This window comes from Bufo bufo, chromosome 4 (assembly GCF_905171765.1).
Source record: "Bufo bufo chromosome 4, aBufBuf1.1, whole genome shotgun sequence".
NCBI lineage: Eukaryota > Metazoa > Chordata > Amphibia > Anura > Bufonidae > Bufo > Bufo bufo.
The window spans coordinates 332,803,224-332,819,429 of NC_053392.1; the positions used below are offsets into that span (position 1 = coordinate 332,803,224).

Consider the following 16,206-nt stretch of genomic DNA (forward strand, 5'->3'; position numbering starts at 1 on the left):
GGGACCAAAACGTTGACATTTTGGGTCCATGGCATGGAAACTCCCCAGATCTTAATCCCATTGAGAACTTGTGGTCAATCCTCAAGAGGAGGGTGGACAAACAAAAACCCACTAATTCTGACAAACTCCAAGAAGTGATTATGAAAGAATGGGTTGCTATCAGTCAGGAATTGGCCCAGAAGTTGATTGAGAGTATGCCCAGTAGAATTGCAGAGGTCCTGAAAAAGAAGGGCCAACACTGCAAATACTGACTCTTTGCATACATGTCATGTAATTGTCGATAAAAGCCTTTGAAACGTATGAAGTGCGTGTAATTATATTTCACTACATCACAGAAACAACTGAAACAAAGATCTAAAAGCAGTTTAGCAGCAAACTTTGTGAAAACTAATATTTGTGTCATTCTCAAAACGTTTGGCCACGACTGTACAATTTAAGGTGCATGTACATGGCCATTTCTGTGGTCCGTAAATTGCGGATCCACAAAACACGGTTATCGGGTGTGTTTTCCGCATTTTGTAGAATAGAACATCCTGCACTCTATAGAACTGTACTATCCTAGTCTGTAAAACGGTGAACAAACATATGATCCGCATGAATGTTCATGCGGATTTATCTGCATTTCTACAGCATATCCAGACCAAAATCTGCAATGTTCTACGGTCTCATGCAAACGGTCGTTGCGGTGGCCAGGACGGATCAAGAACCATTCAACTTGAATGGATCCGTGATCCATGCGCACCGCAAAAAAAACCAAAACATATTCTATTTTTTAGCGGTGCGGAGGCACGAACAGAAACACAATGGAAGCACAGTGCTTCAGTGGAGTTCCGTGCCTCCTTTCCGCACCGCAGCTCCGGATTGCGAACTCATTCAACTGGCCGCAATACGGCAACGGCCGTGTGCATGAGGCCTAACAGTGGTTTTTGGTACGAATTTTATGTGGTTTTGCCGTAGATCTTACCCTTCCAGTGAAAAGGGTGAAATCTGCAGCTAAAACCACAAACACAATTGACGTGCTATTTAATTTGAAATCCGCACGGCAGGTTAATTTCCGCACTAAAAAAATCTGCAAAGTGTACATGAGATTTTTTTTTGTGCGTAAAAAAATCGCACTTATTCCGCAACATGTACAGGTGTTAACTGTAAGGTGGACAGTGTTAAGAAAAAAAACTTTATTAAGAAATACGACATAAAAGGCTATCCGCCCAATAAAGTAAATTAAAAACTAGAGTAGGGAGAGTTCTACTTCCCCGGTAATGCTAGACGGGCTGCCAGTGCCAGTCCTGCCCCTTAGTATGGGGTTGGTGGGCTCAGTCACACAGCCACCTAACTCTCTTTAAATCAGCGGCAAGCTGGCACCTTATCAGGCATACGTGCACTATACTGGGAGTGCAACCACAAACACACCATGGGTCACCACATCCAGCCATATATCTATCAATGCCCTATAGTTGAAAGGACTCACTAGATAGATGGCTCTGTGTAGTACACCTAAAGCGCCTGTTTCCCTATTCAACCCTCAGTATGTAGGCTATCTAGATACACTCTCCTAAGCACTCAACGCGTTTCATTGCTAAAGAAGCAGCAAATCATCAAGAGCGGCGCTGGAAAACTGATATCATGTATCACAAATAAAGCGTGTTGCGCACCCCTGATGGCGTGCGCGCCACACAGACATAGCCTCCGGCAATATGACGGCCATAGCACGGCCGCCAAGTCCCGCTGCTTAAATGGCAATAGCTACACCCTAAAGGAGGAGCCTGCCTCTGGCCCGTCCAACCAGGACAGGGGAGGCAGAGAGAAACAAACCTCCCCCTCGTCAGTCAGGTCATCAACGTGGTTCTCTTACTTGGTAAGAGGTGAATCAAAGGTGGCTGTATAAAGTATGTCAAGATGCGGGATACAGTGCATTAAACCACTGGGCATGCGGGGAGATGAATTTAGAAATGCAAGAAAAAGCATAAAGCCCCCTAGGGAGTGATTATAAGGATCTGGTGATACGTGACAGCCGCTGCTAGAAATAAAAACCGGCACTAAGTTATTGATATGCAACCACCTATTAGAACCTGCTATATATGGTGTCAGTTGATATAATACTGGGCGCACATGTCAGAACCAGTTCCCGTGCGACAGCTAGCGGAATCTACATGCTAATAAGCACCTCCAGGTATAATGCTAGGTGCATACAGAGAACCGGTGCGCCATATGATATAGCGCAGTACAGCAGTGTGACATTTCTCATGGAAGTATGATGCAATCATCGCGTTAAGATAATTTAACCATTGAGAGGTTGTCACCATGAAGACGCGACACTCTCTCACTATATATTGCAGTCATCGCATGAGATTGTTTGAACATGAAGAGGTGGATTTGTTGGTCCCTCTCATTGTGAGTCATTGACTGGGGTAGCCTAGTGTATGCCGGCCTATGAGTGGTCAGATGTGTCATCTCGGTGACATCAGAGTAGGACCACAGTAAACAGGACAGGGGGAGGAGCATATAATATTTTAGTGAATCTGTCATGAACATTGTCTCCCTGGTATGACCAAACAATGTGGGATGGCCTTCCAAGTGTCCCTCAGTATACATGCAAATAGTAGGTTAATATACCTATCGACAGAAACACCCATACTGGACCCAAAGTGGATGCCCCATAAGATGGAATAAAACAAGAACGCATCCATCCGAGGCATAGACAAAGATGCTGTGACGGACTGAACCGTCACTGGGACTGCTGGAGAGGCCTGAGGGCTAGCCTCCTTCCTATGGACTATGGACCCAGAACTATGGAGACCCCCCGCCCCCAGCTCATTATTATACAAAGGGAAAAATGGGTAGTTTCTGCCTGTGAGTGATTATGTTATCCCATTGTGTTGGTTAATTGTATCACAGGTGGGTGTTGTCTGCCTGTGAGTGATTACGTTATCCCATTGTGTTAATTCATTGTATCACATGTGTGTGTTTTCTGCCTGTAACTGCATGTGATTGGTTTATGTAAAAACTGTCTCAGTCTTCCACAAAGTCCCCATGGGGAGTGTCCCTTGCTGGAAGACCGGCATAAAAGGCTGGCATGTAGCCTCATTAAAGTGTCCTGTTCTACCCTTCATGAAGTCTGGGCTCATGTTTGGGAGATTGGAGAACTATACTCCAGAGTATAATCCCTAGCTCTTGTAAGAGCTGTCCCTGCATCGCTCTCTGAAGGAAGAGAGGTGCACCCACTGGAACCTGGAAACCTTGTCGTAGGTCCAGGGTGGGTAGAAGGCGGCGAGATCCCAACCAAGCTGTGGCGGTTCGTGGGGTCCGCAGTGCTTAAGGGGTCAAGTGGAGTGCTTGGAGTCCTCGGGAAGCATTAGGAGCATCCATCAACGGAGGTACCCAGTCGGAGTGCCAGGAAATACGTTACAGTGGTGGCAGCAGTGGGATGGCGTCCTAGCAGCTCGGAGACACCGTTTGTGGATTTATAATTAGGGCAATGCTAGTACTCGTACAGCACCCCTAGCGACAGCAGCATGGAATCAGCTAGTTCTTGGACAGCGTTCCATGAGGAAGAGGAGGATCACCCGGATTACAGGGATGCAGTTGCCACATTTGAAAGTGCCCGGTGGTCTCTTAGGGAGCCAGGTGTCAGTAATGGGAGTGTAAAACGTGCTATGCACCAATTTGTCCCTCAGATTACCCCCTCTCTGATAAGTGATCAGTGGGTATTCACCCACCAATTCACCCACAACCAGGTTCGACTGAAGGATGCTCCATGAGTCCTGGAAAATGCAACGTACTTCTTTGTGATATCACCAAAAGACACACATGTATTACAATTACATATTTTATTGAGTTACATCAATTATTACATAGTTAATACGGTTGAAAAAAGACATACGTCCATCAAGTTCAACCAAGGGATAGGTGGGGACGCGAATTATAAACAACATATAAATAAATGAATAAGTATGTAGCAGCAATGTGGTCAGCAGGTACACAGGGATAATGGATCCCGCCTGGGAGTAACCTATATGTCCATCAGTATAATACATAGAAGGACATAAAGAACCCCCCCCCCAAAAAGAAAATGCACTTCAACTAGTAATTAAGGTAAAAACGCCACAATTACATAAACCCAGTAGGCAAGAAAGGTAAAAACAAGGAAAACCACTTGCAAATTATCTAACCTAAGTGTAGCCTGATGGCAGCGTATACCTGGTATAGTGATGTAAATGGGAGATCAAACCCAGACCTGCAGGGAGTGCACCCCGACACACGTTTCGCTCCGCTTTCTGAAGGGATTAGACAAATCTCATGTACACTTTGCTTTTTTCTTAGGTATAAAAATTGACCTGCTGTGCAGATTTTGAAATCTGCTGTCTGTCAATTGTTGTTTTGTTAGTCTTGTGCAGATTTCACGCTTTTCAATAGAAGAGTGAGATCTGCAGAAAATCCTTATCAAATCTGCACCAAAAAAAAATATATAATAAAAAAGGCACACAAAATGCACCAAAACGCAATAAGTAGTGCAGATTTATGTGCGTTTTATTGTGCAGTTTTGGTGCATATTTCATGCAGCTTTTCTGCACATAAATCTGCACTGTGTGCTGCCACCTTTAAAGTTACTCTGAACGTGAAGCTTCACTGGTAATCAGACCAACAAAATTCCAAGTGACATGTCTGACATTCCACCTACATCTTTGTCACATATACTCAGTGACCGCCTAAACAGTTGATTTCCAAGTAAGCACGACTCATTCCAAAATTCCTGAAGCCTCTCAAGGACTATACAGGTCCAGCAGCAATATTAGCCAGTAGTCACTACCAGAGTACACCTCCCATTCCTTACAGTGGATGATGACAGGGTAGAGGCTGGTAACATGAGCCTCCAGGGAGACTCCTCCTCTGTGAACTGCAGCTGATCACACATGCCTTGTGCCTTCCCAAGAACACAGCACAAACATTTGTATAGGAACACAACACAGCGGAGCAGAACCAAAGAAAACCTATCCAAAGCTCATTACCGAATGTAGCTCCTGTCCTTCTCTGGTTTCTCATGCCTGGACACATAGCAAGAAAAAGGTCTACAACAACTCTGCTGTCAAAAGATAGGTAGGATAATGGCATTTACCTGCTGGTTGTATGGTACTGAACATCTGTAGCCACATTATGGAATAATACAATCTCCGGGACCTTGGAGACCATGTTCACATGTGAAGTATTTCTATATACCTGAAGCTATTTTGTACTGGCACTGGAATAAGTCTTACCTGTTTCTGGACTACCTGTCATTTTATAATAATACACTGCTTTTCTCAAAAGTAGGATTGCTTAATACTTTTGGAACTTGGAAATCCATTGTTTCAAGTAGCTGCTGTAACTGTCTTCTTCTTGAAGCCTACTGGTGTAGTACTAGTAGTCACAATGGAAAAGGAAAAGAAGATCAGTAGCTTTAAAAGACTGGGGAAGTTCTTCAAGGGCAAATCTGCAGACCCTGAGAAAGCAGCTGATGAAGTCCACATAAAGGAGGTACACTTAGGGCCTGGAGATGACGCCTGTGTTAAGGAGCCACCTGCATCTGAGGCACACATTTCACATGTGGATGCATACATGGAGACCAAAAAAAAGCCATTTGGTAGCTGGAGGCACAAAAAGAAAAGTCGCAATTCTCTGACGTTGTCTCCTCCTTCATCTCCTGGCCACTCTGAATCTAGTGACAGGTAAGTGCCTGGAATTAGGAGAACGCATGTTTAGTACATACTGTGTTTCTGTAACAAAAATATAATATGATGGATTTTTATGGTTTGGATTCAGGTATCCAATAATAATTGATGTGTATAGTAATTCACCCATAAATGTACTGCTTGCTGTCCAACAGACCAAATCTTCAAGCACACTGCCAATTTTCTTTAAGAGTGCCACCCTCTAGAAGGCCACTTATTAATACAGTATTGGGTGGTTGTCTCAAAGAGTTTTCACTGCATTACATGTCTGTGTATTCAAAATTGTTATTACAATTCAATATAGTAGATCCACAATACAGTCGTGTGTACACAGAAGCATTGTGATCACATGATGATCCCGATGACTACTTCATACAAACAGTAAACAGAACTCCTCCTACATTTAAATGATTTTTAGTATTTTATAAAATTGTAGTTTAAAGGGTTTCACACAGATTAAATAAAATATATCCAAGGGGAAGATGGCACAACCCCGTCCCCCCAAAAGATCTATTGCTTACACAGTAAATCCCTCATTGTTTGAGTCCCACCTCTCTGATTCTCCATGTTAAGCTATGTTTACTTGGCTGCAACAATGACATCACACTGATAACACCTGACTGCTGCAGCCAGTCACTGGCTAGTGGTTGGCTACAGAGGGCACATGTTGTTTACGTAGCTGAGCTGAGTAAACATAGCCCCACATGGTGGACTGGAACAGTGCCACTGGAACTGCGCGGACTTACGGCAGCCATACACATTCAATAAATTTTGGCCGAACAATGGTTCAATCTCTCCTGACTCCCTCACAACAACCTTGGCCGGCCAAACGTTTGTGTATTTAATGGGGAGAACGCCACTGCCATACACTCCTAGTGGCAGTTCAGATTAGACAAAATGAATATTTTGGTCTCTCCCCAGACAATCTGTCGAGGGGGAGTTGGGAGCTCTCCATACACTTTAAACTGTCGGCCAAACCCACTGTTTTTAAGTGGGTTCGGCCGACAATACAGTAATGTGTATGGGGGACCCTATTAGGTAAGTAATTGATCTTTGGCATCTCCTTTGCCTAGATTTTGTCAGATCTCAGACAACCCATCTAAGAAACGACAACTGTTAACAATCTTGGAGTTTTTGTCACATATGTCTGACTTCCATAATTCCAGGTGACTAAGTGATCTGTACAGCTATTATTCTATGAATCAGCAAACTATTGACTTAATAAGGATATCCAAGTTTATGTATTTCTATCCTTATCTGAAACTTATGATACTATATGTTAAGAGATACCTGTGAGGACTCATGACAATTTCCGAAAACAAGTCCTGTCTCTTGAGATTGTGTCACCTTTGTAGATATGGGTGTCATCATTTAAACTGTTTGGTAAAGGCAGCAACTGCCAAAATGCAAACAGTGGCAGATTAAGGCTGGTGAAGCAATGTGTGACCTGCCACTCTTGAGTTTGGGTCCACAGTGTTACCCAATAGGCTTCTCTGCCTTTAGTTGACTGTATAATAGCCTGCTGTTATTTCTTGGCATGCTGGGACATTTAGGAAGTGGTGTTGCTTAGCTAACCTTTTTAATTGGTATGCCAATGAATGGGTTTAGAATATGTGCCACCACCACCACGTGCTTGGAATATAAACTAAGTTTACTCAAGCTAAACAATGGATGCCATACAGGTAAATAAAGACAATGACAGGCAACCTTAGTATCAATTATGTGTGGCTTGCTCTATTACAGAAAATAATTAGGATCAGTTAGTTTTTTTTATTTTTATTAGTATGAGTTATTATAGGCACTGATTTTGAGGAGAGCATATGGCATCATAAAACTTACACTGTTGTATTGACGTTGCAAAAGGTTAAGCTCAAAACCTGCATGTAGATTTGACTCTCAGGTTATCAGGACTCTTAAACCAATGCCCTTTTCCTATCGTATGTAATCCTGTATCCCACTAGAACAGCACATTCATCATCATCTGTTTAGCCACATAAAGTTCTACTATTGCTGCCATGTACTTCATACCAGGTAAGTTGCCGGCCTGTGCCTGCCACTATCCTGCTTCACTGGCACTGCTCCTCACACTCCGCTGCTGCCTCCGCTTGTATGGCGGTCCGGACTCACTGGCTCTCCTCTGCTCACCAGCAGCAGGTCGCCCGCCAGAATCCCATGTTCGTTCCTCGAATGCAAATTGCAGCGCGCACTTGCCGGCTAGGCCTCTCCAACCTGCCTGTAGGACGTGCATGCGTGTTCCCCAGCTCTGACCCTGTGGGTCATCTGTCAACCACTACTCAAAGAGGTATTGGCCTGGTGGCTTCCCTGCAGAGCAGTTCAGATCCCTGTGTAGGGGTTAAAAGTTGAAAGTCATGAGACTGCCAGAATAACGCCTTTAGGATTAGCCCACAATAAAACTTGCCGGTTAATGCAATCATTCAATACACACATGATCAAACATCAGACTCAAACGATTAAAAAATGAAAGGTGAACATACAGTACTAAAGTGCCAGACCATGTGGCTGCTATGGGTCCCCTGGAATGGGGGATCCAACCCAGGTTGTTCCCATTATCTTTTTTATTGGGAGCTTGTATAGGATTCTCCAGGAGGAAATGCATTGTTTTCATTATTAGTTGGTGGGCAATTGGCCCATGGTTCATAGAAAGTTTCTGGAGGAGGAAACAAGAACAGGCTGTTTTTTGTGTTTTTATCAAAATCCAGTAACATGATGAGGGTCCTATATTTTTTTTTTTGCTATATAGCCCACCCCTCGAACCTACTAATTTAGCTGGGAAGAAGCAACCATATATGTGTATTGCGGTATGCCAACTCTCTTACAACTTCAGACGCTGGCAGAAAAAATGCTCAGACATGCTGGATTTCAATAGGAATTATCCTTTCTTGTCACGGGAAATGACATAGAAAGCAGTCATTTGTGGATGGGGGGATGTTTTTTACCTAGACTGTATGGCCACATTAACAGTTGTCATCATTGGTATAACTGGCCTCCCCTATAAGACTAAAAGCTGGTACCAAACTGGTAGATAATGCACTGATAAGACGTTAGCACAATGTCAGTATATCAGGTTTATATCATTAGCAGAGGCTCCTGTGAAAAAAAAAGGAAAAAATAATATCCCCAGCCAACATCTCTTTAACATCCATGTTCCATCCTTCATTGTTGCCTAAACTAAAAGTTGCCATTTTTGTGTATCCAATATTCTAAACAGTGTTGAGAATATTGGAGATTTCTCTGATGCCTCTTGGTCACCTGTTTACTAGCATTGTTGCATCTTAGTCTGGGTTAGGTTATCACCTAGTTTGGCCTGGTTAATTTAGGATGGAGCTGTTGATTGCTTAGCCTTTATTGGTCCAGACCTTTTGCTTTTCTGGTTGCTGGAGATAGCTTATGGTCTGTGCATTTGTTTCCATATTCAGTATCTTGATCTTGGATAGGCTACTTTCACACTCGCGTTTTGTGCGGATCTGTCATGGATGGATCCGTTCAGATAATACAGCCGTCTGCATCTGTTCAGAACGGATCCGTTTGTATTATCTGTAACATAGCCAAGACGGATTCATCTTGAACACCATTGAAAGTCAATGGAGGACGGATCCGTTTTCTATTGTGCCAGATTGTGTCAGTGAAAACGGATCCGTCCTCATTGACTTACATTGTGTGCTAGGACGGATCCGTTTGGCTCAGTTTCATCAGACGGACACCAAAACGCTGCTTGCAAAGTGGAATGGAGACTGAACTGATGCATTTTGAGCGGATCCTTTTCCATTCAGAATGCATTAGAATGCAAACTGATCCGCTTTGGACCGCTTGTGAGAGCCCTGAACGGATCATACAAACGGAAAGCCAAAACGCCAGTGTGAAAGTTGACATATTGTGTTGTGTCAGTGTAACCTGGGAACTCTGGTCTGTTTGCTGAGTTGGTTTTTACTTTGTCTTGGCTTTCAAGGTCAGTTAAGTATATGTTTATTTCTGTTCTCTGCCATTCATCTGCTCTGAACCTTTAAGCCATTACCATCTCCCATCTACTCTATTACCAGACTTCCATCTCCTTCATCATGGCTATCATCATTCAGTTCTAGTCAAATATCAGTGATTGTATTTCAGTATGTTGTTGTTTGCCAGTGTTGAGGTGTTATTCATATATTGTTTGGTTATTATACAATTCAGCCCTACTGTAAGGGGTATCTGAGTACCAAGAGACAGTTGGGAAAGGCAACTGCTATAGGTGAAGTCCAGTACTTCAGTCTTGTGAAAAAACAGTGTTGTTACAAACAATTGTTTTTATTAGGCACCACTGTAGCTGCAATATGAATTCTACTGTAGCTGTAATATAGATACCATTATGTTTTAGATCTGCGGTCCATGCTCGCCACTCTTCTGCTGTCGCCTGCAGGCATGGACGCCTACCACTCATCATGCCATCTGGTATCTTGGTCACATTCTCCATGCTGTTGCCTCCATGCTCCTACCTGATGCTCCCTTAGGGTGCGTACTCTCACCTCTAGCCTTTTAAAGGGCCAGTGTGCACTCTGCCAAATCTCCCAAAATTCTCCAGCCAATGGCTGAAGTTTCCTAAGTATTTAAGGCACCCTTTCAAGGCAGAGGATGCCTGAACTTTAGATTTCCTAGTGACCAGTCAAGGTGTTTAATAGTCTAGTGCTATTGCAATTTACCTCAGTTTATACTGCTCTATTTCCTACCATGCTCCAAGTTCTGTTTCCATCCTGCCTGTGTGCTCCTACACTTTCATTCCAAGTTCGGTTCATGTTTAAAGGGGTTCTGCAGTTTGTTTAAACTGATGATCTATCCTCTGGATAGATCATCAGCATCTGATCGGCGGGGGTCCGACACCCGGGACCCCCGCCGATCAGCTGTTTGAGAAGGCAGCGGCGCTCCAGCAGCCCCGCGGCCTTCTCACTGTTTACCGCCGGCCCAGTGACGTCACGACTAGTATCACTGGCCTGGGCAGGGCTAAGCTCCATTCAAGTGAACAGAGCTTAGCCCCGCCCAGGCCATTGAGTATTGGGTGATAAAATTCAGCACACTTGATCATGTACTCCTCCAGTCTCATTCACAGTAGATTATCAGCCAACAATAGTATGTTGTGTCTGCGGACCTTTAGTATCGGGACAGTCAGCTGGGAGCTTTAAAGCGGTTCTGCACTTTGTTTTAACTGATGATCTATCCTCTGGATAGATCATCAGCATCTTATCGGCGGGAGTCCGACACCCGGGGCCCCCGCCGATCAGCTGTTTGAGAAGGCAGCAGCGCTCCAGCAGAGCCGCGACCTTCTCACTGTTTACCGCAGGCCCAGTGACGTCACGACTAGTATCAACTAGCGTGGGCGGGGCTAAGCTCCATTCAAGTGAACAGAGCTTAGTCCCGCCCACACTAGTTGATACTAGTCATGACGTCACTCGGCCAGCGGTAAACACTGAGAAGGCCGCGGCGCTGCTGGAGAGCCGCTGCCTTCTCAAACAGCTGATCGGTGGGGGTCCCGGGTGTCGGACCCCTGCCGATCATAAGCTTATGATCTATCCAGAGGATAGATCATCAGTTAAAACAAAGTGCAGAACCCCTTTAAGGCAGGTTTACACTGGCCAATTTTTTTTACTGATTATCATGAAACAATGTTTGTGCAAACACTCATTGCAGATAATTGGCCCACGTAAAGGTGCGGCAGATCCCCCAATAAACAAACACAACCGAATACTCATTCATCAGGTAGAAGATTTCAAAATATTCAGAATCCTTGGTGGTTGATACCATTTAATGACTAATTAAAAAGAAGATGACAAAGCTGCAAGCTTTCGAGACTACTCAGGTCTATAGTTAGCCATTAAAAGGTGGGAACCACTAATGGTATGGCCAGGCAAAAAACTCAGGTTTCTGCATGCAATTTTGGATGCCAAAACCAGGAGTCAATTCAAGAAAGAGAAGTTTATTCTTTCTCTCGTTTAAAACCCACTCCTTATTTTAGCTTCCAAAACTGCAAGCAGAAACCTGACTGTGTGGCCATACCCAAAGGATTCTCTTTTTTTTTTTTTATCTTCTATATACTAGCTAACACTGTAGAGATATAGGGGGTCATTTAATAAGACCGGCGTTTTAGACACCGCTTTTAATAAAGCCCAATAGCTGGCGGTGGATTACCGAAGTTATGAAGAGGCGCAGGCCTCTACATAACTTCAGCACATCCAGCGCCAGTCTAAATGCAAGCCAGCTTCCTAGCTGGCTTATTTTTAGACCATTTTCTACCCCTAAACCATGCAATGCTATGCCCCTGCCCACGCCACGTGAGCGGTGAAAAGTCACAGATTGTGGCGCAACTGTGCCTGAAATACGTCTAATATAGGCTTATTTCAGTATAATGACCCCCATATTTTTTACTCATTCTTCAGGTGAAATGATCTTTTGGGTGGACACCTCAAGCATTGTTTCTGGTCAGCAGATTGTGAAAATTTCTTTATTTGTTCTACTTTTTTTTATAAGGTAACTGTAAAAGGTTTTATTATTCTCAAGAGACAAATTAGGTTAGTGACATTAATTTACAGTTAGAAGGGTGGCTCCAGATAGAAAATAACATGTAATAAACTTACATGTTTCCAAATGTTATAAAGGCAAAGTGCTTTACTTATTATTATTATTATTATTATTAGTAGTAGTAGTAGTAGTAGTAGTATTTATTAAAGAGCTATTAATGCCATGGTGCTGTACATATGAAAAGGAGATGCACATAAATGTATAAAATTGGGACTATTTCATTCCATTTTTTACCCTTTATTATAAAAAAAGATTAAAACATGCTTAGCAAAATAGGTGTTAAGGCCTTAGTCCTTTTGCTTATTTGGCGTCCATGCAATTTGCTGTAGCATACTGGCATTTTCATGCATACTCGGTCCACTCCGCTCGGACTCTTTTCTTTAGGGCCTATTCCCACAAGCTAATTTACAAACAGGTAACCTTCTTAAAATTTAACATTTAATACATAATCATTAAAAACAGCCCAATTATTATGTAAAAATCAAGAATCCAAAGACCACCACAAATGTTGCACAGTACAAATGCAAACAGTGTACCTATATCACAGGTACACCAACGTAACCTTAGAAAAGGATAGAGGAGGATAGGAAAGTTGAAAGGACACGGGTGCTGGGTCTCTCGCCCTGCCTAACCCTATATCTACCTTCTTATATCCCTCACTCTATGTGTCCCTTATTGTCCCTATCAGTGGCCAGCGTTGACTGCCCAGCTTCGGCAAAAGATTAGAAAGAGAAAAATGGGTACACTGTTGTCCACTCAATACAGATATCCCGTCCCAACGCTTTTCTTTGGCATAGGCCAAATCATCAGGGGACTAATTCATAAGATAGTATTCCAATGCTTGAATGGCCCCAATGTACGTTAAGGCCAAAATCAACAGTCATCAAATGCATATATAGCAGTGATCAATCGCCAGCAATGAATACTTATCTGTCCATTTGATCAGGTAACTGGACAAGTAGCTTTCATGGCTTCCTGCGTTCCCTTTCTAATCTTTTAACGAAGCTGGGCAGTCAACGCTGGCCACTGATAGAGACAATAAGAGACACATAGAGTGAAGGATATAAGGAGGTAGACATAGGGTTAGGTAGCGCGAGAGGCCCAGCACCAGTGTCCTTTCAACTTTCCTATCCTCCTCTATCCTTTTCTAAGGTTACGTTGGCGTGCCTGACATATAGGTACACTAACCAGTGTTTGCATTTGTACTGTGCAACATTTGTAGTGGTCTTTGGATTCTTGATTTTTACATAATACTTGGGCTGTTTTTAATGATTATGCATTAAATGTTAAGTTTTAATGAGGTTACCTGTTTGTAAATTAGTTTGTGATCCTCCTAGTATCCGTCTAGTACAGTGATGCCCAACCTATGGCCCGCGGGCCAAATGCGGCCCGCGCTGCTGCCTGTGCCTGCAATCTCCCCGCCCAGCGCCGCCTCCTAGCTAATTTATTCACTGCACTTGCCTCTGTGAAATTGGAGAGAAGCTCCGTAATCTCGCACAGGTGCACTGGCAGAGGCATCGAAGTGCGCATGCACCGTCTTCCTGGCCTCTGCCAGTGCGCCTGTGCGAGATTACGGCGCTTCTCTTCAATTTCACAGAGGCAAGTGCAGTGAATAAATTAGCTAGGAAGCGGCTCTGGGTGGGGGGGATATCTGTGGAGGACACTGAAGGGGGGGATCTGTGGAGGACACTGAAGGGGGGATCTGGGGAGGACACTAAAGGGGGGATCTGTGGAGGACACTGAAGGGGGGATCTGTGGAGGACACTGAAGGGGGGGATCTGTGGAGGACACTGAAGGGGGGATCTGTGGAGGACACTGAAGGGGGGGATCTGTGGAGGACACTGAGGGGGGGTATCTGTGGAGGACACTGAAGGGGGGTATCTGTGGAGGACACTGAAGGGGGGATCTGTGGAGGACACTGAAGGGGGGATCTGTGGAGGACACTGAAGGGGGGATCTGTGGAGGACACTGAAGGGGGGATCTGTGGAGGACACTGAAGGGGGGATCTGTGGACGACACTGAAGGGGGGGATCTGTGGACGACACTGAAGGGGGGATCTGTGGACGACACTGAAGGGGGGGATCTGTGGACGACACTGAAAAGGGGATCTGTGGACGACACTAAGGGGGATGTTGGGGTGGGAGGTCCTGGAGGGGTGTTTGGGTGGGAGCTCTGGAAGGGGTGGGAGGTCCAATAGGTATGTGGGGGTGGGAGATCCGGGAGGGGGGGCCCATAATTTTTTTTGCTATGGGGCCCAGTCATTTCTAGCTACTCCCCTGATTGTTAAGATTGGGCGGGCACTGGAGCGATAGAGCGCCCTGCTGTAGGAGAAGCCGGCGGGAGATGAAAGGAGGAGGGGCCAGCTCCTGGTGGTGTCGGGCACACGGCGAAAGCATGGCAGTGGAGGATCTGACTGAAGCCTAAAGACCAGACATCAAGGTAGACCTGCAGAAGAAGGTGACAGCGCAGTATGTGATGTATACATGTGTGTAATGTATGTAGTGCAGTGTGTGATCATCACATACTGCACTACATACATTACACACATGTATACATCACATGCCCCCTCACAGTAATAATGCCAAGATATGTGCCCTCTTCACAGACTTAATGCTCACACATGGCCCCTCACAGTAGTTATGCCCAGATATGTGCCCCCTCACAGTAATAATGCCAAGATATGTGCCCTCTTCACAGATGTAATTCTCACACATGCCCCCTCACAGTAGTTATGCCCAGATATGTGCCCCCTCACAGTAGTTATGCCCTGATATGTGCCCTCCTCACAGTAGTTATGCCCTGATATGTGCCCTCCTCACAGTAGTTATGCCCTGATATGTGCCCCCTCACAGTAGTTATGCCCAGATATGTGCCCCCTCACAGTAGTTATGCCAGATATGTGCCCTCTTCACAGTAGTAATGCTCACTCGTGCCCCCTCACAGTAGTTATGCCCTGATATGTACCCTCCTCACAGCTCACAGTAGTTATACCCTGATATGTGCCCTCCTCACAGTAGTTATACTCTGATATGTGCCCTCCTCACAGTAGTTATGCCCAGATATGTGCCCCCTCACAGTAGTTATGCCAGATATGTGCCCTCTTCACAGTAGTAATTCTCACATGTGCCCCCTCATAGCGTTTGCATTTCTTTCTGGCAAAGCTACCTGGTTGTTCCGGCCCTCAAAATTTATACCAAGTCTAGTGCGGCCCTCAGACGAAAAATGGTTGGGCACCACTGGTCTAGTACAACTAGTAATTGACCATACTAATTTGGTTGTGAGAAAAAAAAAAATCATATTCCCACTAGCCACAGGGAGCTCCAGCAACATGTTCTACTTGTTATTTTTTATTTATTATTCCTTTCTTTTTATTCATTTTCTCTTTATATATTTATTATAGATGGCGTGTTTATTTAACCTTATTTTAATTACTCTTGATGTTTGCCCTACGTAGCATTTGCCACATGGGCATTTTAATTAAAGTAAATTACTGATTTTGTATCATATGTACAATAGTGGTGTAGTTTTATCTTTCTTTCACTCATAGGGTGATATATAGTGTCCCCCTTTATCACTGAGTTGAAGTGTTGGCAATTTAGACATGGATATGTGCCTTTTCTTATTGTTTTTAATCTTTGTTCCCTTTCTTCTTGTTACATATATCTGCTCTTATTAAATAATTATTTATGCTTTTATCTTTTCTGTGGGCCATCATTATTTTTTCTTTAAAAACATATTGGTCATTCTGCAATATTCCCCAGTATCTGTTTAACACCTTTCTGATCTCATCACTGTGTCGATTATATGTGATGATAAACGCAAATGTATTATTTTTCTTTTCATTTTTCTTTTTCTCCATTATTCATCCTCATTCATGGTGTCTCTTTTATTGTCTTCAAAGGACTCGGGTGTACTAGATATTATGCTCACCCTTGTT

General features: G+C 44.0%; 1 protein-coding gene across 2 annotated transcripts in view; it reads left to right on the forward strand.

The window, feature by feature from the left end:
- The window catches only part of CRYBG1 (crystallin beta-gamma domain containing 1), a 349,280-nt gene that overhangs the window by 48,909 nt on the left and 284,165 nt on the right, over positions 1-16,206 (forward strand). The window contains exon 1 of one of the 2 annotated variants that reach the window (XM_040428823.1): positions 4,928-5,702. The exons of the other annotated variant lie outside the window; for it this stretch is intronic. Coding sequence (XP_040284757.1) covers positions 5,407-5,702 — 296 coding nt within the window. The 5' untranslated portion in view covers positions 4,928-5,406. Of the gene's footprint in view, positions 1-4,927; positions 5,703-16,206 lie in introns of those variants that run through there. 2 annotated transcript variants of the gene reach the window in all.